Genomic DNA, 23,976 nt, shown 5'->3' on the forward strand with positions numbered 1-23,976 from the left:
TTTGTTTTAAACTTTAGATTTAATCTTTGCTCTGGGAAGAAAGGGAAAAAAATAAATCTCACAGGAGGGGATTTGCAACGTTGGTAACAATAATCCACAAATGAGGAGAGTATCATACAAAAAAACACTGTTAAATACACTGAGAGGGGGTGGAGTTCACAAAAGGGGGCGGGGCTCCCTGAACGAGGAGTTCCTTGCAACAACATGGCAGCCATGCGGTTTTTAAAAAGGTACAAAAAAACAAGAATGCGCAGAGAAGAAGCGTGTTGGCTGAAATATTTCCACTGTGAGAATAACCATAAAGGTGTACCTCTGAGTGTTTAATGCCCTGGAATGATACGCCCACGTCCGTCACGATCGGAGCTTCTCTTGCCAACAAAAAGTCCAAACTTTTTTTTTTTCCTCTCTCTCTCTCTCGCTCTCTCTCAAGCTGCAATGAAAACATCTGTGGAGTTTAAAAAGAAACAACAACAACAAGGACAAAATGTCACCACTTCAAAAAGATTACAAATCTATACACATTGCATGTTCTTGATAAAGTGACTGAGGCCAGTTAGGATTCTAGAACAGTAGTCGGATCTTAGCAGCACATTCTTAATAAATATGGTGTAGAAATGTCTGTTTGGGCCGTGTGGAGGCCAAACCTGGTGGAAGGGAGGGGTTGCTGGGGAAGGGGGGAGGAGGGAAGGGGCTGATGGTGGGGATGAAGATGCTCCATCTCCGGGTTACTGATCCAGCGATGTCACTGTACAGCTCACATTTGCAATAAAAAAAAAGTCTAAAACAGCATGCTTTGTCTTCGGCTCTTCCCGTTGCCTGTAATGGAAGGGCACGCCGTTAACGCAATCAACAACACAGTGGGGGAGGGGGGGGGAGGGTGTCGGCATCACCTGACTCGGGGTACGAGGAGCTCCTGCAGCCCGGGTCTCTCTGCAGCTGGACCTCCTTCAGCGTGAAGATGGAAATGTCTGCCGGGGCACAAGTGTGTGTTTTATGTCTGCCGGCGCCGCACGGCCATTTTCTTACTCACTCTCTGGCAGGGCGCGCACGCGAGGCCCCATGCTCCTGAAGTACGGCTGCCTCATCGCTTCGTCGGCAGAGATCCTCTTTTTGGACTCGAACTGGGGGGGGGGAAAAAAAAACATGTATTATTATTATTATTACTTTTTTTTTTTTTAATGGTGTGGAGTGCGACCGTCGCAGTGTAAACAAAACCCTGCGTGGATTTGGGCGAGACTCACCTTGAGGAAGGACGTCAGCAGGTCGATGCCGTCCGTGTCCAATCTGTAGAGCGAGGAAGAGGGAGACAGATGGGGGGGAAGGGGGGGTCAGTAGAGACGAGGTGAGTCACAGACGCTGGCGAGTTCCAGGAAGGAAACACAGTCAACTATTCCACAGGATTTCCTTACAGGAAGTGACACACACACAGCACACATCTCACTTAACACCAGCAATGGTCGACTCCACAGAGCCTTGACCTACAAAACAACTCTTATACCCACTATGTACCTATTATGTACCTATAATGTACCCACAAAGTACCCATTATATACCTACAATGTACCTATAATATACTCATTATGTACCTATAATGTACTCATTAAGTAACTATAATGTACCTCGTATGTTGCACCCATTATGTACCTGTAATGTACCTATTGTGGACCTATAATGTACCCATTATGTACCTATAATATACTTATGTACCTACAATGTACTCATTATGTACCTATAGTGTACCTATGTGCCCAATGTGTACCTATAATGTACCCATTATATACCTATAATGTACACATTATGTACCTACAATGTACCCATTATGTACCTACAATGTACCCATTATGTACCTATAATGTACCCATTATGTACTTATAATGTACCTATTAAGTGCCTATAATGTACCCATTATGTAATAATAATAATAATAGATAAGATTTATATTGCGCTTTTTCTATTGTTAGATACTCAAAGCGCTCACAGAGAAGTGGGAACCCATCATTCATTCACACCTGGTGGTGGTAAGCTACATATGTAGCCACAGCTGCCCTGGGGTGGACTGACGGAAGCGTGTACTCATTAAGTACCCATTAAGTACATATAATGTACCCATTATGTACATATAATGTACCCATTTTGTACTCATTATGTACATATAATGTACCCATAATGTACCTATAATGCACCCATTATGTATTATGTACCCATTATGTACTTATAATGTACCCATTATGTACCCTTTGTGTACCTATAATGTACCTATTTACCTGTAATGTACCCATTATGTACCTATAATATACCCATTATGTACCTACAATGTACTCATTATATGCTTATAATGTACCTATAATGCACCCATTTTGTACCTATAATGCACTCATTATGTACCTATAATGTACTCATTATGTACCCACTATGTACATATAATGTACTCACTGTGTACCTATAGTGTACTCATTGTGTACCCATAATGTACTCATTATGTACCCATAATGCACCCATTATGTACCTATAATAGACTCATTATGTATCTATAATGTACTCATTATGTAACTATAATGTACTCATTATGTAACTATAATGTACTCATTATGTAACTATAATGTACTCATTACGTACCTATAGTGTACTCATTACGTACCTATAGTGTACTCATTATGTACCTATAATGTACTCATTATGTACCTATAATGCACTCATTATGTACTTATGATGTACTCATTATGTACCTATAATTTACTCATTATGTACCCACTATGTACCTATAATGTACTCATTATGCACCTATAATGTACTCATTATGTACCCACTATGTACCTATAATGTACTCATTATGTACCCACTATGTACCTATAATGTACTCATTATGTACCTACAATGTACCCATAATGCACCCATTATGTACCTATAATAGACTCATTATGTATCTATAATGTACTCATTATGTAACTATAATGTACTCATTACGTACCTATGATGTACTCATTATGTACCTATAATTTACTCATTATGTACCTATAATGCACTTGTTATGTACCTTTGATGTACTCATTATGTACCTATAATTTACTCATTATGTACCTATAATGTACTCATTATGTACCTATGATGTACCTATAATGTACTCATTACGTACCTATAGTGCACTCATTATGTACCTATAATGCACTCATTATGTACCTATGATGTACTCATTATGTACCTATAATTTACTCATTATGTACCTATAATGTACTCATGTACCTATAATGCACTCATTATGTACTTATGATGTACTCATTATGTACCTATAATTTACTCATTATGTACCCACTATGTACCTATAATGTACTCATTATGCACCTATAATGTACTCATTATGTACCCACTATGTACCTATAATGTACTCATTATGTACCTACAATGTACCCATAATGTACTCATTATGTACCTATAATGCACTCATTATGTACCTTTGATGTACTCATTATGTACCTATAATTTACTCATTATGTACCTATAATGTACTCATTATGTACCTACAATGTACTCATTATGTACCTATAATGCACTCATTATGTACCTTTGATGTACTCATTATGTACCTATAATTTACTCATAATGTATCTATAATGTACTCATTATGTACCTATGATGTACTCATTATGTACCTATAATTTACTCATGTACCTATGATGTACTCATTATGTACCTATAATGTACTCATTATGTACCTATAATGTACTCATTATGTACCTATAATGTACTCATTATGTACCTATAATGCACTCATTATGTACTTATGATGTATTCATTATGTACCTATAATTTACTCATTATGTACCCACTATGTACCTATAATGTACTCATTATGTACCTATAATGTACTCATTATGTACCTATAATGTACTCATTATGTACCTATAATTTACTCATTATGTACCTATAATGTACTCATTATGTACCTATAATGCACTCATTATGTACTTATGATGTATTCATTATGTACCTATAATTTACTCATTATGTACCCACTATGTACTCATTATGTACCCACTATGTACCTATAATGTACTCATTATGTACCTATAAAAGTTAAAGTACCAATGATAGTCACACACACACACACACACACACACACACACACACACACACACACACACACACACACACACACACACACACACACACACACACACACACACACACACACACACACACACATACACAAACACACTAGTTGTGCTGAGATGTGTTCTCTGCATTTGACCCCTCCCCATGTTCACCCCCAGGAAGGTGAGGGGAGCAGTGAGCAGCAGCGTTGGCCGTGCTCGGGAATCATTTGGTGATTCAACCCCCAATTCCAACCCTTGATGCAGAGTGCCTAGCAGGGAGGCAATGGCTCCCGTTTTTTCTAGTCTTTGGTTTGAATTCACGACCTCCCAGGCTCAGGGCAGACACTTTCCACAAGGCCATTTAGCTGGTTAGTACCCATAAAGTACATATAATGTACCTATAATGTACCCATTATGTACCTATAATGTACCATTTAGGACCTAGAACTGGTGAGAACAAGACGGAAAAGCGCTTGTTTATCCCCCTCCCACCTTGTTTCTTTGTGAGGATTATGAGTCATTCTTCATGTAAATGGAAACATATGAACATCCGAGCAGTCTGCATGACAGCAGACCTTGTACAGTAAGTGATGTTTTATTATGTCTGTTGTCTCTCATTAAGTCTGCGGTGAGTAATAATCAGTGACGAAGAAAAAAAAAAAAAAAGCAAACGTGATGTGTTTTTGAAATTAATGCTTAAAATGATCAAAATACATAAATATTACATGTTATTATGAATGTTACTACATTACATACATCATGTATATATTACATGTTATTATGTTGGTTACTACATTACATATATACTTACATCATGTGTATATTACACATTATGAATGTTACTACATTACATATATAATTACATTATGTATATATTAATTATTATAAATATTACTATATTTATAATATAGCGGCATAGCTCGGTTGGTAGAGCGGCCGTGCCAGCAACTTGAGGGTTGCAGGTTCGATTCCCGCTTCCGCCATTCTAGTCACTGCCGTTGTGTCCTTGGGCAAGGCACTTTACCCACCTGCTCCCAGTGCCACCCACACTGGTTTAAATGTAACTTAGATATTGGGTTTCACTATGTAAAGCGCTTTGAGTCACTAGAGAAAAGCGCTATATAAATATAATTCACTTCACTTCACTATATTATACATTTCACATTACATTTATACTTACATCATGTATATATTAATTGTTATTATAAATATTACTATATTACATATGTACTTACATCATGTATATAAAACACTAATGGGGGTGTTTGGATGTTTTTCAGGGTCTCTATAGCCAGAAACAAGCGTCTCCATTGTAAGCAGACTTTTGATCGCATTTATTTAATATCATTATTATTTTCTAAATCCATCCGTCGTCATCCATCCATTTTCTACCGCTTATTCCCTTTCGGGGTCGCGGGGGGCACTGGCGCCTATCTCAGCTACAATTGGGCGGAATGCGGGGTACACCCTGGACAAGTCGCCACCTCATCGCAGGGCCAACACAGATAGACAGACAACATTCACACTCACATTCACACACTAGGGCCAATTTAGTGTTGCCAATCCACCTATCCCCAGGTGCATGTCTTTGGAAGTGGGAGAAAGCCGGGGTACCCGGAGGGAACCCACGCATTCACGGGGAGAACATGCAAACTCCACACAGAAAGATCCCGAGCCTGGATTTGAACCCAGGACTGCAGGAACTTCGTATTGTGAGGCAGACGCACTAACCCCTCTGCCACCGTGAAGCCCCCATCCGTCGTCATATCCTTCATAAAGATTGTGAACCATAGGCAACATTCCAAAAAAACCCCCCTAAAAAAACAGGTGCAATATACAAGCGTGACTTTACCTGGGGGCGTGGTTAATAAGCGGCTGTGTCTTGTACTTCGGGAACTTGTGGGACTTGAACTCCTCTATGGAGGATATCCCGGGCCAGTTGTCCTCTGTGGGAGTGCCTGTGTGGGAGGGGTGGGGGGGACACACCAAGGGAATCAAGGCTTTATTGGCAGAAGCAGCTCGGAGGCTTCTCCCATGCTGTTTCTTTAATCCGATTAAAGATCCAGCCTGCGTGTTGTAACGCCAGCCAGCCAGCAGGGGGCAGCACTGACCTAGCAGTCTGAAGATGAGGTGCAGCTCGTCCTCCACCGTGGAGCCCGGGAACAGGGGCCGGCCGGCAGCCATCTCGTAGAATATGCAGCCCACGCCCCTGAGCGAGGGGACAGGAGGAGGCGTGTGTCATTTCCACCTGTTTAGTATGCGCGTGCACGTCTTCCGGCAGAAGGTGACGACTGACTAATCGGGGGCATGTGGCCCACTCACCACATGTCTATCTGCGTGGAGTACTCGGACGATCCCAGCAGCACGTCGGGGGGGCGGTACCACAGCGTGACCACCTCGTTGGAGTACGTCTTCGTGGGCACCGACTTGGCCCTCGCCAGGCCTGTGGAGCAGGAAGTGACATCATCAGTCCGGACGTCCCGCCGTGTAACTTACGGTGATGCTTTTAGTGACGTTCACGTTTGCGTCGACACAAAAACAACACTTTCGAAAAGGTGAAGAAGAGGCAGAGTTTATTTAAACCTCCCATGTCTTCGACAATTACTGATAGTTTGTTGTTTTGCACCGAGTTAGCAATGTTTTAATAGTGAGAAGAACTAATCAAGATGTGTAATAGTGACAATCAATGTTTACTGACAGCCTGAAATCACGAGTGTCTCAAAGGGCTGCACAAGCCACAACGACATCCTCAGCTCAGATCCCACATCAGGGCAAGGAAAAACTCAACCCAATGGGATGAAAGTGAGAAACCTTGGAGGGGACTGGGCGACCGGTGCAATGGACGTAGAGTGGAGCTAACATAATAGTGAGAGTCCAGTCCATAGTGGATCTAACGTAATAGTGAGAGTCCAGTCCATAGTGGATCTAACATAATAGTGAGAGTCCAGTCCATATTGGATCAAACATACTAGTGAGAGTCCAGTCCATAGTGGATCTAACATAATAGTGAGAGTCCAGTCCATAGTGGATCTAACATAATAGTGAGAGTCCAGTCCATAGTGGATCAAACATATTAGTGAGAGTCCAGTCCATAGTGGATCTAACATAATAGTGAGAGTCCAGTCCACAGTGGATCTAACATAATAGTGAGAGTCCAGTCCATAGTGAATCCAACATAATATTGTAAAAGTCCAGTCCATACTGGATCTAAGATAATAGTGAGAGTCCAGTCCATAGTGGATCTAACATAATATTGTGAGAGTCCAGTCCATAGTGGATCTAACATAATATTGTAAAAGTCCAGTCCATACTGGATCTAAGATAATATTGAGAGTCCAGTCCATAGTGGATCTAACATATTGTGAGAGTCCAGTCCATAGTGGATCTAACATAATATTGTGAGAGTCAAGTCCATAGTGGCTCGAACGTAATAGTGAGAGTCAAGTCCATAGTGGATCTAACATAATATTGTGAGAAACCAGTCCATAGTGGATCTAACATAATGAGAGTCCAGTCCATAGTGGATCTGACATAATAGTGACAGTCCAGTCCAGAGTGGATCTAACATGATAGTGAGAGTCCTGTCCATAGTGGATCTAACATAATATTGTGAGAAACCAGTCCATAGTGGATCTAACATAATAATGAGAGTCCAGTCCATAGTGGATCAAACATAATAGTGACAGTCCAGTCCATAGTGGATCTAACATGATAGTGAGAGAGTCCAGTCCATAGTGGATCTAACATAATAGTGTGAGAGTCCAGTCCATAGTGGATCTAACATAATAGAGTCCTGTCCATAGTGGATCTAAAATAATAGAGTCCTGTCCATAGTGGATCTAACATAATAGGGTCCTGTCCATAGTGGATCTAACGTAATAGTGAGAGTCTAGTCCATAGTGGATCTAACGTAATAGTGAGAGTCTAGTCCATAGTGGATCCAACATAATAGTGAGAGTCAAGTCCATAGTGGATATAACATAATAGTGAGAGTCCAGTCCATAGTGGATGTAACATAATAGAAAAAGTCTAGTCCATAGTGGATCTGACATAATAGTGAGAGTCAAGTCCATAGTGTATCTAACGTAATAGTGAGAGTCCAGTCCATAGTGGATCTAACATAATATAGTGAGAAACCAGTCCATAGTGGATCTAACATAATAATGAGAGTCCTGTCCATAGTGGATCTAACATAATAGTGTGAGAGTCCAGTCCATAGTGGATCCAACATAATAGTGACAGTCCAGTCCATAGTGGATCTAACATGATAGTGAGAGTCCTGTCCATAGTGGATCTAACATAATAGTGAGAGTCCAGTCCATAGTGGATATAACATAATAGTGAGAGTCTAGTCCATAGTGGATCTAACATAATAGTGAGAGTCAAGTCCGTAGTGGATCTAACATAATAGTGAGAGTCCAGTCCGTAGTGGATCTAACATAATAGTGTGAGTCCAGTCCGGAGTGGATCTAACATAATAGTGAGAGTCAAGTCCATAGTGGATCTAACATAATAGTGAGAGTCCAGTCCGTAGTGGATTTAACATAATAGTGTGAGTCCAGTCCGTAGTGGATCTAACATAATAGTGTGAGTCCAGTCCGTAGTGGATCTAAGGGGAGACAGGTCAGCAGCACAGAGACACAGAATAACATTAATGTAATTATGCATTATTAAGAAAGGCGAACAATTGTAATATATTGCAGCTGGGATAGGCTCTAGCACCCGTGGCAACCTCGAGAGGGACAAGCGGTAGAAAATGGATGCATGTATTGTATATATTATATTGTTAAATTATCATGATCTAATTAAATGATAACAAATTGTGGTTCAGCAAACACCATATATTTGTATTGTGTTTTAAACTGGCTCATAATAGTATAGTTTTATATTGTATTATTTGGTCATTCTATCATTCAATTCTGCATGGAGATATGCTAAATGTTTTTAGCCTCGGGTGTGCACGATACCAATATTTTGGTACAGGTACCAAAATGTATTTCGATACTCTTCTAAATGAAGGGGACCACAAAAAATGGCCTTTTTGGCTTTATTTTGACAAAAAAAAATCTTAGGGTACATTAAACATGTGTTTCTTATTGCAAGTTTGTCCTTGAATAAAATATTGAACTTACAAGACAACTTGTCTTTTAGTAGTAAGTAAACAAACAAAGGCTTCTAATCAGTCTACTGACATATGCAGTAACATATTGTGTCATTTATCATTCCATTATTTTGTCAAATTTGAGGGACAAACGGTAGAAAATGGATTGTTAATCTACTTGTTCATTTACTGTTAATATTTGCTTACTCTCTGTTTTAACATGTTCTATCTACACTTCTGTTAAAATGTAATAATCACTTATTCTTCTCGTTTGAGACTTTACATTAGTTTTGAATGATACCACACATTTAGGTATCGATCTGATACCAAATATTTACAGGATCATACATTGGACATATTCAAAGTCTTCATGTGTCCAGGTACGTATTTCCTGAGTTTCTAAACATAATATGAATTTTAAAAAAACGGAAAAGAGAATTTGTGGCGATAAAAAATATTGATGTAATCATAGCAGAATCGACTTGATATGCTCGTGTACTTGGTATCATTCCAGTGGATGTCAGGTGTAGATCCACCCATGGCGTTTGTTTACATTCAGCGGGGCTAACTTGCTGTTAGCGCTGAGCTATTGCATCCTCCGACGGTGTGTAGCGAAGCATGTTTAGCAATTGCTCGTCCTACAGTGATAATGGTAGTTGTAAGGATGTACTTTATTTGTCGCCACGGAGGCAAGGAATATTGATTTCGAAGTAGCTAAAACACTGCAGACTGCGGATAGACTTTAGCCATGTCTTAAAGCACCTCTTCCTTCACCTTTATCTTTATCTTTTAAACCAAAATGCGTCCATTCTCCCTTTTCTGTCTACACACCGTGTCTGCTTGTATGTACTCTGTGTGAGTGCGCTGCCGAACATGCTCCTCTGCTCGTAAAACCAGCAATGTCACGCCGTCATGCCCGAAAAAAAAAAAAAAGGGAACTAGTATTTCTCAGAAGCAGTATAGTACCGTTTTTGATACATTAGGACCGTGGTACTTAATTCGTATCGGTATACCATAACAACCCTTTTGTATTTGAATGTTTTAAAGTGGATTTTCACCCAAGTTGTATTCCTTTAGTGAAGTGAATTATATTTATGTAGCGCTTTTTCTCTAGTGACTCATAGCGCTTTACAAAAACCCAATATCTAAGTTACATTTAAACCAGTGTGGGTGGCACTGGGAGCAGATGGGTAAAGTGGTTTGCCCAAGGACACAACAGCAGTGACTAGGATGGCGGAAGCGGGGATCGAACCTGCAACCCTCAAGTTGCTGGCATGACCACTCTACCAAACGAGCTATATCGCCCCAAAATTAAATTAGGAGCAAGCTGTTTTGGAGTACAATGGTTTAGCTCGGTTGGTAGAGTGGCCGTGCCAGCAACTTGAGGGTTGCAGGTTCGATTCCCGCTTCCCCCATCCTAGTCACTGCCGTTGTGTCCTTGGGCAAGACACTTTACCCACTTGCTCCCAGTGCCACCCACACTGGTTTGAATGTAACTTAGAAATTGGGGTTCACTATGTAAAGCGCCTTGAGTCACTAGAGAAAAAGCGCTATATAAATATAATTCACTTCACTTCACTTCACCTCAACGCAAGTGTTTTGAGGTAAGAGCTGTCCCCCGGCTAATTGTCACGCTTTAAGTCGCAAGCACAAATTTTTATCCCCGTCATTAGTTGGCGTATTAAACTCCACGGTGAACCCCGTAAAGGCCGACCAAAACATCTGCTTTTCTTCACTAGCGATAGCTGATAGAGAGGGACCGACATTACTCTGATTTCCAACCGTGGGCAGACGGATGAAAACGAGTGTGAACGACAGTGCTGAAAAGAAGAGGATGATATTCATTGAATTAAAACAAATAATAATCAAAAAACATGACCGAGCGTGTTAGTGATAGTCTGAAGTAGGGCTGGGCGATATATCGATATACACGATATATCGCGGGTTCCATCCATTTCCTACCGCTTATTCCCTTTTGGGGTCGCGAGGGGGCGCTGGCGCCTATCTCAGCTACAATCGGGCGGAAGGCAGGGTACACCCTGGACAAGTCGCCACCTCATCGCAGGGCCAACACAGATAGACAGACAACATTCACACTCACATTCACACACTAGGGCCAATTTAGTGTTGCCAATCAACCTATCCGCAGGTGCATGTCTTTGGAAGTGGGAGGAAGCCGGAGTACCCGGAGGGAACCCACGCATTCACGGGGAGAACATGCAAACTCCACACAGAAAGATCCCGAGCCTGGATTTGAACCCAGGACTGCAGGACCTTCGTATTGTGAGGCAGACGTACTAACCCCTCTGCCACCGTGAAGCCCTGGTTTGTCTCTGTGCGATATAGAAAATGACTACCGTATTTCCTAGAATTTCCGTCGGGTATATAGTATGCGCCTGCCTAGAATTACTACTGGGTCAAACCCGTTTTGCTAAATAATTAGCGCATGCTTAGCATTACCGCCGGCTCAGGATTAATTTTTTATTTTTATTAGCGCATGTCTAGAATTTCCGCCGGGTCAAACTCGTTTCGCAAAATAATTAACATATGCGTAGATTTTCCACCGGGTCAAACTCGTCACGTCACGAGTGACACTTCACCTGTCATCATTTTTAAAATGGAGGAGGCTGATTTCAATCATTTGAAATGGCATAAAGGGAAGAAGATTAAGAGCTATTCAGAAGGATTTAAGGTCCAAGCTATTGAATATGCTAAAAACAACAGTAAGTAGCTATGTTTTATTAATATACCGTAGCTGCGTGTGTCAAATATGAGTCATTAAATGACTCCCGCCTCCTGGTGGTAGAGGGCACTAGTGATTCTTCTTGCGACTACTCGGCTGCAGAAGAAGTGACAACAAGCAGCAAGAGTGAGCAGCGATCGTTTATTTTTTCCTCTCACTTGCACTTTTAACATGGAGGATTACATATCTAAAATAAAACAGTTTTCTAAACTGGACTTTCAAACGAAGCAGGAAGTAATAAAGGAAGATCTCCATCGAGACCGAGAGACTTTTAAAACTGAAGAAAGATAAGGAAGACTTCGGCCATACTACCCTGCAGTGTTAATTTTGTTGACGAAAAATTTTCGTCATAGTTATCGTCAACGACCTTTTTTTTTCCTGACTAAAACGAGACGATAACTAAATAAAAAATAATTTACGTGGACTAAGACGATGACGAGGTGTATTGACATATTCGTCAACGAATAAAAACAAGACGAAAATGTCTGCCAGAGACCAGATCCAATCGGAACTCATTTCGTTAGGAAAAGGCGGGAGGAGTCGGGAAGAGAACCAATCAGAGCGACGTGGTAAGGAAGTTACGTAAACGTAGTTTGCGTTTGAGACTGACCCGGGAATGCGCTGCAGAAGACAACATGTCAACGCCGGGGAGGAAGAGGAGAGAGGACATTTGGGGAAATTTTATATTTGACGTCAAAGATAACAAGACGCAGTGTAAGAAATGCAGCGCGAGGATTACGGGGAAAAAACAACAAACTTGAAGCGACATTTTCAGTCGAATCACCCCGAAATCCACACACAGGTAAGCATTTTCCACAACATAAAACTCACTCGACGTTATCCCGTTCATTACACGGCTTACTCGTGAAATACTAAATTTGAGACATGATTTTCATCAAAATACGACTTGTATCGGTGATTTTTCCGCTGTTTTGCTTTGACTTTCAGAAATTGAAGGGAAAGTTTACATATTACCCTTTAGTCGACTAAATCTACTGTAGTTTTTGTCGACTATAATCTTATGATATTTCGTCAACTAAAACTAGAATAAAACTAAAACAATTTAAATAACTAAATTATGACTAAAACTAAATTACAATTTAGTCAAAAGACTATGACTAAAACTGAATCAAATTTTGCTGTCAAAATTAACACTGCTACCCTGAACACGCCCGATCTTGTCCAATCTCGGAAGCTAAGCAGGGTCGGGCCTGGTTAGTACTTGGATGGGAGACCGCCTGGGAATACCAGGTGCTGTAAGCTGTTACCAAGAATTGGTTAACGTGGACCCCGACTTAAACAAGTTGAAAAACTTATTCGGGTGTTACTATTTAGTGGTCAATTTTACGGAATATGTACTGAACTGTGCAATCTACTAATAAAAGTTTCAATCGATCAATCAATCAATCAAAAACTTGTATAAACAAGTTATCGATGCTTTTGATCAGACTTCATTTATAAGTAAAGGTAAGACCATAATAACATTTTTCTTATTAAATGTGCTTTTCATGATGGTATCCTTACATCACACTCAAATTTATAAGCGTAGGCCTAAATTTACCGCATGCCTTTGGTAAGCGCCGGAGTGAGAAGAGGTTTTAAATTAATTAGCGCCCCGACGGCAATACAAGAAAATACGCTATATCGTGATATTCGAGTAGACCAGGGGTGCCCATTACGTCGATCGCGATCGACTGGTCGATCTCGGAGGGTGTGTCAGTCGATCTCAAGCCAGGCATTAAAAAATAGACATAAAAATGAGCAATCATCAATCATACCAAGACTTCACTTTCGTCAGTTGTTTGACATTCTCGGCACCCGAGGATCTTGTGAGATGACGCTGGCTGCTGCGAGCTCATATTTAAGAAAAAAATCACTAACAGGGCGGACATTTTATTTCTAGAGACTCCGTACCTACTGTCAAAACTCTAAAGACCGACTGCACAGTTCCGGTCTTCACCATAAAAGACCTGTTTCATCCTGCCTGTGCTAACAAAATAAGAGTCTCAGAAAGCTAGCGTGCACAAGCTAGCAAGCTACGGAGTTTGATGCCAATGTATTTCTCCCCCGCCCTCAGCGACCGCTTTCTCACTTGCTTGCCCACCCGCACACTCACTGACGTCACTCACCTGCTGCCAGGCATTAAAGGGCCACACACATATGCTACTCTCATAACAAAGTGTTTAAAAACGAGTATGCAAGTTGGACAAATGAGATGCCAAATCCAACCACTTTCATGTGGTATTGGACAGAAAGGAGGACTTTTTTTTTCCTCCATTTGAAAATGCGGACGTTATCAACACCACTGTCTAATTCCAATCAATGCAAGTCATCAGAATCAAATACACCAACTTATATTCTTGTCTTCATGAAAGAAAGGAATCTATGTGTGTTAAACATGCTTGTATTATCATTAAACACCATTAACTTGTTAACAAAAATGTCTCTTTCATAAATAAATAAATATAAATTATAAATAGGAATGAGGTAGATCTCCTCGACTTGGTCAATTGAAAAGTAGCTCGCCTGCAGAAAAAGTGTGAGCGCCCCTGGAGTAGACGTTCTCACGCAGTTGCTTTTAGCTGCGGGCATTACACTACAGGCTTTTTTCACTCTTTCCTGTCTATCCTTCTCACAGAGACGTAAAACAAGCGCACATACGTCACATACTGTCACGTCATACGTCACATACGTATACAACCTCGCGGAGCAGAGAGGTGTGCGAGGGGTAATATGAGAGAAAGAAGGTGCGAATGAAGGAAGAATTAATACCCAAGAAAAACAGCAGCGGGTCCATCATCTGGCGGTGGTTTGGCTTCAAGTGGGAATATGTCGAACAGACAACCGTAATTTGTCAAGCATGCGGCAAAAGCGTTGCTCTAAAACAAGGGTGCCCATTACGTCGATCGCGAGCTACCAGTCGACCGCGGGGGGTGTGTCAGTCGATCTCGAGCCAGGCTTTTAAAAAAAATAGACCTAAAAATTAGTGATCATCAATCTTCACCAAGACGTCACTTCAATGACATTCACGGTACCGGAGGGTCTTGTGAGATGACGCTGGCTGCTGCAAGATCATTATTATTAAAAATGACCGAGAGGAAGGCGAGAAACACTTTTTATTTCAACAGACTCTCGCGCCGTACCTTCCGTCAAAACTCTAAAGGCCGACTGCACATTTCCTATCTTCACAATAAAAGCCCTCCTTCATGCTGCCTGCGCTAACTAAATACAGAGTCTCGGAAAACTGGCGTGCACAAGCGATCCCAAGCGCTTTCCGAGACTCTTATTTTGTTAGCGCAGGTAGCATGAAGCAGGGCTTTTATTGTGAAGATAGGAAATGTGCAATCGGCCTTTAGAGTTTTGACGGAAGAGACGGCGCGAAAGTCTGTTGAAATAAAAAGTGTTTCTCGCCTTCCTCTCTGTCATTTTTTCATAATAATGAAGTGGCAGCAGCCACCGTCATCTCACAAGACCCTCGGGTGCCGTGAATGTCAATCAAGCAAGCTACGGAATTTGCCGCCAATGTTTTTCTTGTAAAGTGTATGGAAGCTGGATGAATTAGATGCCAAAAACCAACCACTTTCATGTGGTATTGTACAGAAAGGACAACTTTTTTTCTCCTCCATTTGAAAATGTGGGCGTTATCATTACTGTCTGATTACAATCAATGCAAGTCATCAGAATCAGGTAATACACCAACTTATATTCTTGTCTTTGTGAAAGAAAGACATCTATATGTGTTACACATGCTTGTATTATCATTAAACACATTTAACTTGTTTACAAAAATGTCTCTTTCATAAATAAATAAATATAAATGATATATATAAATGAGGTAGATCCCCTCGAGTTGGTCAATTGAAAAGTAGCTCGCCTGCAGAAAAAGTGTGGGCACCCCTGCTCTAAAAAGTAGCATTACCCTTAATATGTAGCATCATTTGAAAAGTCACCTGCTAGAGAATGAAGAGTGTTTGAAACTCCGCATGTCAACATCTCCATTCGGTGCCACACGCCCACACCATTAAAATGCCGAGGCAAACATTTCCAGATCAACACCGTATGAACAAAATAGTCAACAACAGAATTTAATAACATCCGTAGTAACCTACCACATAGCGAAGGACGAACACTATTTGATATCCTATTATGCAGCTCAGTTTAATTTGACACTTAACATGTCTCTGTCAATCTTGCACTTTGTTTTAGAAATGACATGAATGTTTTTTGCCACTGCTTAATAACTGTTTAATAAATACAGTTTTGGTCAATTGACTTAGTAGTGATTTCCTTCTCTGCAAGAAAGTTTAAAACAAGGGTCGGGAACCTTTTTGGCTGACAGAGCCAAAAAGCCAAATATTTTAAAATGTATTTCCGTAAGAGCCATATAATTTTTTTTTAACACTGAACACAACTAAACGCGTGCATTTTTAAGTAAGACCAACATTTCTCGAGTATAATAGGTCTCTTATTCTTTGTATTAACATTGTTATTCTGAAGCTAACTGTGGAGGCGGCGTGGCCTGCAGCGAACTGGGGTGTGACAGGACCGGCCTCAAAATCAGCGACAGGTGCGTCGGTGGCACACCTGGGCCTTGTTATCTAATCACCTGTCGCTCTGTTATAAGCAGCAGCCAGGAGGAGAGACGGGGTTGAGGCTGGAGCCAGAGCGCGAGCGAGAACGAAAGAGAAAAATACAATTGCTGGAAAGCAACTGAGTGACTTATTGAAAATAAAAAAAATATTGTAACCCTGAAACGGGCTCTCATGTCGGTGCTTGGTGGTCTGAAGAACCCCCAGGAGGGCAAGCCCCACACTAACCAATAATAAATAAATAACTTCTTACCATTAACGCAACTTCTTGAACAGGTGCAGTAGAAAACGGGTGGATGGATTAAAAATGCACGAGACTGTTTTATATTTTTAAAATTATTTTTAACACTGTGATTACAAGTGGAATTATTCAATACTTATCGTGTTAAGCAATGTCAGCTCAGATTTATCCGAGAGCCAGATGCAGTCATCCAAAGAGCCACATCTGGCTCTAGAGCCATAGGTTCCCTACCCCTGGTTTAAAATGAGCATATATTAATGCAGTATGAGCAAGAATGTTTTAATGTAGACACATAGAATCATCATTCTGCTGTGATCAAGTGTTCATTTAAGTCCAGGCAAAATATCGAGATATATATCGTGTATCGCGATATGGCCTAAAAATATCGAGATATTAAAAAAAGGCAACATCGCCCAGCCCTAGTCTGAAGCAGAATGATTCTCAAGCCAGCCAAGAATGTTAAAATAAAATATCTAAACGTCGGACGTTTATCCATAAAAATATGGAAAAGCTGCGGATGGTGTGTTTGACAGAGAAGCAGCTGGAAGGAGAAACGGCCACTCTCTAAGGTAAATGCTGAACATTATTATTAAATTACTTCATAAATCCAATGTAATAGTACATCATACTGTATAGATTGGCAAACAATGTTTCTTATCTAAAAGTTTGTTTTGGATTTTTAGGCATGCTACATATTAAAATTGTGTTTTTTTTATCAATTGTAATTAATTTCACTGGGAGACGTTGATTTGCGATACAAGTGTTTTGAGTTAAGAGCTCTGTCCCAAACCGAATTAAGCTTGTAATTTGAGGTACTAGTGTATTTGCCTTTTTGTTTTGTTTTTCTATTTGCTACGCTTAACTGTCCTCGTGACATACTGAACGTGTTTCGTTTACCAAAGTCGGCCAGTTTGAGCTCCCCCCGGTCGTTGATGAGTAGATTTTGGGGCTTCAGGTCTCGATGGAGAACTTTCCGCCGGTGACAGTAGGCCAAGCCTCGCAGGATCTGGAAGAGGAAAATCTGGAAAGAGGAAAGAAAAAGTTGGGATGAGTGTTAATTCAGGACTGAACAACAACAACAAAACTATCTCCAGAGTGCTGCACATAAAAAAGAAAGAAGTAATCAAATTACAAGCATTTAAAATGAAACAAGTTCACAATAAACAAACAAATAAAAATATAATAAAATAGAACTAGAAAATTCCAGCTAAATGTTGATGGTCCCTGTACCTCTGGCTGGGGGTCGCCGTGCTTTGAAGATGGTGCCGAGATGTGGCCGTGAGAATAAAATAACATTTTCAGGGCTTCTACGCTCCAGTAAATTTGAGTTAAGGCCATCCGCTTCAATAGAGGAAGGCCAGGCCGACGGCCCTCGCCTCACTCCGATGGCCATCCAGCCGAAAGCAAACATTGGACGTCAAAACGTTTCAGCCAGGGTTAAAGTACACAAGTGTGTGAACAAAATGAGACGTTAAGCACCGAGCTACGTGAAAGTATGGCTGAGCTACAAGAGGTGTTCTCGCAGGTCGGAGCGTTCTGCTGGAAATATTCGCTATTGTAAAAGGTGCGTACCCGTTCAATTGGCCCATTTTTTTTGTTTATCCGTGACTAGCGTCGCCATGGCAACTTGAAATGTTCCCGATTTAAAACACGGCCATCGCCGCAAAGAACACCTTTCCGACGGTATAACATATGTGGGGGGTTCGTTGGCCGGTTCGTATCGTATTAGACGTATTTTGTTTGTGGGTAACATGAAATGTTCCCAATTCAAATTCCCGCCATCAGCGTGAACAAGACCTTTTCGACGGTATAACATATGTGGGGGTTCGTAGGCCGGTTCGTATCGTATTAGACAAATGGTGCGTACCCATTCAATAGGCCCATTTTTTTGGGGGGTTTGTTTGTGAATAGCGTTGCCATGGTAACATGAAATGTTCCCAATTCAGATTCCCCCCATCAGCGTGAACGAGACCTTTCCGACGGTATAACATATGTGGGGGTTCGTTGGCCGGTTTGTATCGTATTAGACAAAATGTGAGTACCCATTCAATTGGCCCATTTTTTTTGTTTGTTCGCAAATAGCGTTGCCATGGTAACATGAAACGTTCCCAATTCAGATTTCCGCCATCAGTGTGAACAAAACCTTTCCGACGGTATAACATATGTGGGGGTTCGTTGGCCGGTTCGTATCGTATTAGACAAAAGGTGCGTACCCATTCAATTGGCCCATTTTTTTTTTGTTTGTTCGTGAATAGCGTTGCCATGGTAACATGAAATGTTCCCAATTCAGATTTCCACCATCAGCATAAACAAGACCTTTCCGACGGTATAACATATGTGGGGGTTCGTTGGCCGGTTTGTATCGTATTAGACAAAATGTGAGTACCCATTCAATTGGCCCATTTTTTTTGTTTGTTCGCAAATAGCGTTGCCATGGTAACATGAAATGTTCCCAATTCAGATTTCCGCCATCAGTGTGAACAAAACCTTTCCGACGGTATAACATATGTGGGGGTCCGTTGGCCGGTTCGTCTCGTACTGCTCGCCTGTGTATCGGCTGGGGACATCTCTGCGCTGCTGATCAGCCTCCGCTTGAGATGGTTTCCTACTGGCTCCGCTGTGAACGGGACTCTCGCTGCTGTGTTGGATCCGCTTTGGACTGGACTCTCGCGACTGTGTTGGATCCATTATGGATTGATCTTTCACAGTATCATGTTCTCATATGTTCTCATAGTCATCAGTATCACAGTATCATGTTCTCATAGTCATCATTGTCACCGACGTCCCACTGGGTGTGAGTTTTCCTTGCCCTTATGTGGGCCTACCGAGGATGTCGTAGTGGTTTGTGCAGCCCTTTGAGACACTAGTGATTTAGGGCTATATAAGTAAACATTGATTGATTGATTGATTGATTAGACAAAATGTGAGTACCCATTCAATTGGCCCATTTTTTTTGTTTGTTCGTGAATAGCGTTGCCAGGGTAACATGAAATGTTCCCAATTCAGATTTCCGCCATCAGCGTGAACAAGACCTTTCCGACGGTATAACATATGTGGGGGTTCGTTGGCCGGTTCGTATCGTATTAGACAAATGGTGTGTACCCATTCAGTTGGCCCATTTTTTTGTTTGTTTGTGAATAGCGTTGCCATGGTAACATGAAATGTTCCCAATTCAGATTTCCGTCATCAGCGTGAACAAGACCTTTCCGACGGTATAACATATGTGGGGGTTCGTATCGTATTAGACAAAAGGTGCGTACCCATTCAGTTGGCCCATTTTTTTGTTTGTTTGTGAATAGCGTTGCCATGGTAACATGAAATGTTCCCAATTCAGATTTACGCCATCAGCGCGAACAAGACCTTTCCGACGGTATAACATATGTGGGGGGTCGTTGGCCGGTTCGTATCGTATTAGACAAATGGTGCGTACCCATTCAATTGGCCCATCTTTTTTCTGTTTGTTCGTGAATAGCGTTGCCATGGTAACATGAAATGTTCCCAATTCAGATTCACGCCATCAGCGTGAACAAGACCTTTCCGACGGTATAACATATGTGGGGGTTCGTATCGTATTAAACAAAAGGTGCGTACCCATTCAGTTGGCCCATTTTTTTGTTTGTTTGTGAATAGCGTTGCCATGGTAACATGAAATGTTCCCAATTCAGATTTACGCCATCAGCGTGAACAAGACCTTTCCGACGGTATAACATATGTGGGGGTTCGTATCGTATTAGACAAAATGTGCGTACCCATTCAGTTGGCCCATTTTTTTGTTTGTTTGTGAATAGCGTTGCCATGGTAACATGAAAAGTTCCCAATTCAGATTTCCGCCATCAGCGTGAACAAGACCTTTCCGACGGTATAACATATGTGGGGGTTCGTTGGCCGGTTCGTCTCGTAGTGGGCGCAAGAGAAACGTGCGGAACAATAATAACGATAAGATGAAAAATAATAAACTGTATGAGCAATAATAATATGGGCTGCTTGCAATGCAGCAGGCCCATAATAAAACAATAAAAGAGAACAGAGGAGCACAAGACTCACGCCGATTTAAAAGCCAGAGAATAAAAGTGGCTTTTAAGACAAGACTTAAAACATTTAAAGCTATAATGCAGCAGCCCGATACAGAACACAAATTACACCGGGACATTTTGTCTGATTTGTGTGCTTGATTAAAAGCTAAAAACAATGCTAAGTAGGTCAAGATGTACCTAACATGTTGACCTACTTAGCAAAATGTGCCTAACTTTCAAATGTGAAGTACCCTTTGAAAGTAAGACTCTTTTTTGGACATTTACCTCAGGATTGGCTGAAAAAAAAGATAAACACTTAATGAATATCCTACTAGAAAAAAGACCATTACTGGGAAATTGGTATTACAGGAGGGCCAAACTTTGAAGAAATGGATAGAAATCACAATGGACAGTTATAAAATGGAGAAGATAACGGCTTTTTATTAATCATAAATTGGAGAAATGTACTTCATATTGGGAAAACTGGGTCAAATATGTCACGCCCTATAAGCCTGATATTATTTTCTAGGATTAGTGACTGTACGGTTCAAAAAAAGATTACTCCCTATATGTCTGTATATATATATATATATATATATATATATATTTGTTTCCTATCTGTTTATATTATTTTATCTTTTTATTATTATTATACTTTTTTTTGTTTTAAATTTTTTTTTATTGATTTATTTGTAAATATTATTATTACTTTGGTTTCTTGCCATTTTTCTCTTTTTTTTTTTAAGGACGAGGGGTGGCATCGTTGGGATTTAAACCAACAAATATTTTGACATTTAGGGCAGACAATAGATGTATGATGTATGCAAATATGATGTAATGGATAGGACAGACTGATGCTGGATGTCGATAAAAATGAAATTAAAAACACTAAACCAAAAATGTAGCTAAATATATTCAACTGAACTTTGTTCTAAAGGAGCCAAAACGAGTTGTTTTTGTACAACAATCGCTTTAATTTAAGGTTGCGTTTCATTTTGTGTTTACAATATACCACAGAACCAATAAAGAATGAGGACTTTGGACACGGCTTCTGTAATGCATCCTAACGTACATCAATACTAATGAATAACAGTCATATTTTACTATTGATTGAATAACTGCAAAGTTTATTGACGTTTTAGAAAAATGTAATCCATGTACCGTATTTTTCGGAGTACAAGTCGCTCCGGAGTATAAGTCGCACCTGCCGAAAATGCATAATAAAGAAGGAAAAAAACATATATAAGTCGCACTGGAGTATAAGCCGCATTTTTGGGGGAAATTTATTTGCTAAAACTCAACACCAGGAATAGACATTTGAAAGGCAATTTGAAATAAATAAAGAATAGTGAACAACAGGCTGAATAAGTGTACCTTATATGACGCATAAATAACCAACTGAGAAGGTGCCTGGTATGTTAACATAACATTTTATGGTAAGAGTCATTCAAATAACTATAACATATAGAACATGCTATACGTTTACCAAACAATCTGTCACTCATTATGGCTAAATCCTAGGGGTGTAACGGTACAGAAAAATTTCGGTTCGGTACGTACCTCGGTCTAGAGGTCACGGTTCGGTTCATTTTCGGTTCAGTAAGAAAACAACAAAATATAAATTTTTGGGTTATTTATTTACCAAATTTGTAAACAATGGCATAACATACATATACACACAGGGTCCATTGCCAGGGTTAATACATAAATAACATATAAAATAAAAACTAAATAAGTTAAGGCTCAGAATGGTTTCTTAACAAAACCTTTCTACATAGAGTGCTTTTTTTGATTGATTGATTGAGACTTTTATTAGTAGATTGCACAGTACAGTACATATTTTGTACAATTGACCACTAAATGGTAACACCCCAATACGTTTTTCAACTTGTTTAAGTCGGGGTCCACGTTCATCAAAACCGCCCGCCGTTTTTTGTAGACATGTTCCATAAATATTGATGTTAAAGATTTCTTTTTTTGTGAATAAAATGTTTAGAATGAAGTTCATGAATCCAGATGATGGATCTCTATTACAATCCCCAAAGAGGGCACTTTAAGTTGATGATTACTTCTACTTGTAGAAATCTTTATAATTGAATCACTTGTTTATTTTTCAACAGGTTTTTAGTTATTTGTATATCTTTCTTTCCAAATAGTTCATGAAAGACCATTACAAATGGGCAATATTTTGCACTGTTAAACAATTTAATAAATCGGAAACTGATGACATAGTGCTGAATTTTACTTGATCTGTTTTTTTCAACCAAAAATGTTTTGCTGTGATTAGGGGGTACTTGAATTAAAAAAATGTTCACAGGGGGTACATCACTGAAAAAAAGGTTGAGAACCACTGTTATGAGAGAAGCGCGCGTGTGTGTGTGTGTCCCTTTATTATGTGACACATGTGACGTCAGTCAATGTGTGAGCGAGCGAGGTGAGGGATCTTAGCGCGAGTGCGGCTGGTGTTTTGTTGGATTGGCTGTGTGCAAGACTTCAATAAAGCCAAAATTTGCAACTAATAGCTGGACTCTTCATTTACCCTGGAGTCCGGAGCTGTGGAGACCCACTGCCGGGTAGAGTGAAGGGTGTTGCGCGCAAGGGAGACACTATGGGAGCCGGAAGCAGGAAAGGCGCAACACATGTTTGACGTGTTGTCAGAAGCAGCTGCTGAACAATCTCGGTAAACCTCCGCCCTCCATTGATGTATCGCACAGCCAAAGTGTTCCCAAACGGGAGATCTTAACGAGGCAGGAGGGTCTTCCAGCTCTGGTTTTAACATGTTGTCCTAGCCCGGTCGCTGCTAGCATGTACTTGTTCGGTACACCTCCGAACCGAACCGAAACCCCCGTACCGAAACGGTTCGATACAAATACACGAACCGTTACACCCCTACTAAATCCCATGAAATCTTATACGTCTATTCTCTTACGTGAATGAGGTAAATAATATTATTCCATATTTTACGGTAGTGATTATAATTTCACACATAAGTCGCTCCTGATTATAAGTCGCACCCCTGGCCAAACTATGAAAAAAACTGCGACTTATAGCCCGAAAAATACGGTAATGCTTTAAAAAGGCAGATGGATGGCACAAAAGGCCAAAAAGGCTTGTATCCATTGAGGTCCACTACACAAAAGACCACGTCAACTTAAACATGTAAAGTCATACACGCACCTGAAATCTTGTTGGCTTTGT

General features: G+C 40.4%; 1 protein-coding gene and 1 pseudogene across 2 annotated transcripts in view; one reads left to right on the plus strand and one right to left on the minus strand.

Moving 5' to 3' along the window:
- LOC133549129 (cyclin-dependent kinase 17) overlaps positions 1–23,976 on the minus strand; it is a 113,796-nt gene continuing 89,820 nt past the window's right edge. For both annotated transcript variants that reach the window (XM_061894272.1, XM_061894273.1), the window contains 8 exons: positions 17,663–17,786; positions 6,414–6,534; positions 6,203–6,300; positions 5,944–6,049; positions 1,242–1,284; positions 1,031–1,121; positions 891–968; positions 1–816 (listed from right to left, as the gene is read on the minus strand). In XM_061894272.1, coding sequence (XP_061750256.1) covers positions 779–816; positions 891–968; positions 1,031–1,121; positions 1,242–1,284; positions 5,944–6,049; positions 6,203–6,300; positions 6,414–6,534; positions 17,663–17,786 — 699 coding nt within the window. In that variant the 3' untranslated portion in view covers positions 1–778. The remainder of the gene's footprint in view (positions 817–890; positions 969–1,030; positions 1,122–1,241; positions 1,285–5,943; positions 6,050–6,202; positions 6,301–6,413; positions 6,535–17,662; positions 17,787–23,976) is intronic.
- LOC133550240 (5S ribosomal RNA) lies at positions 13,083–13,198 on the plus strand (annotated as a pseudogene).

The sequence above is a fragment of the Nerophis ophidion genome, linkage group LG03 (genome assembly GCF_033978795.1).
Source record: "Nerophis ophidion isolate RoL-2023_Sa linkage group LG03, RoL_Noph_v1.0, whole genome shotgun sequence".
NCBI classification, from domain to species: domain Eukaryota; kingdom Metazoa; phylum Chordata; class Actinopteri; order Syngnathiformes; family Syngnathidae; genus Nerophis; species Nerophis ophidion.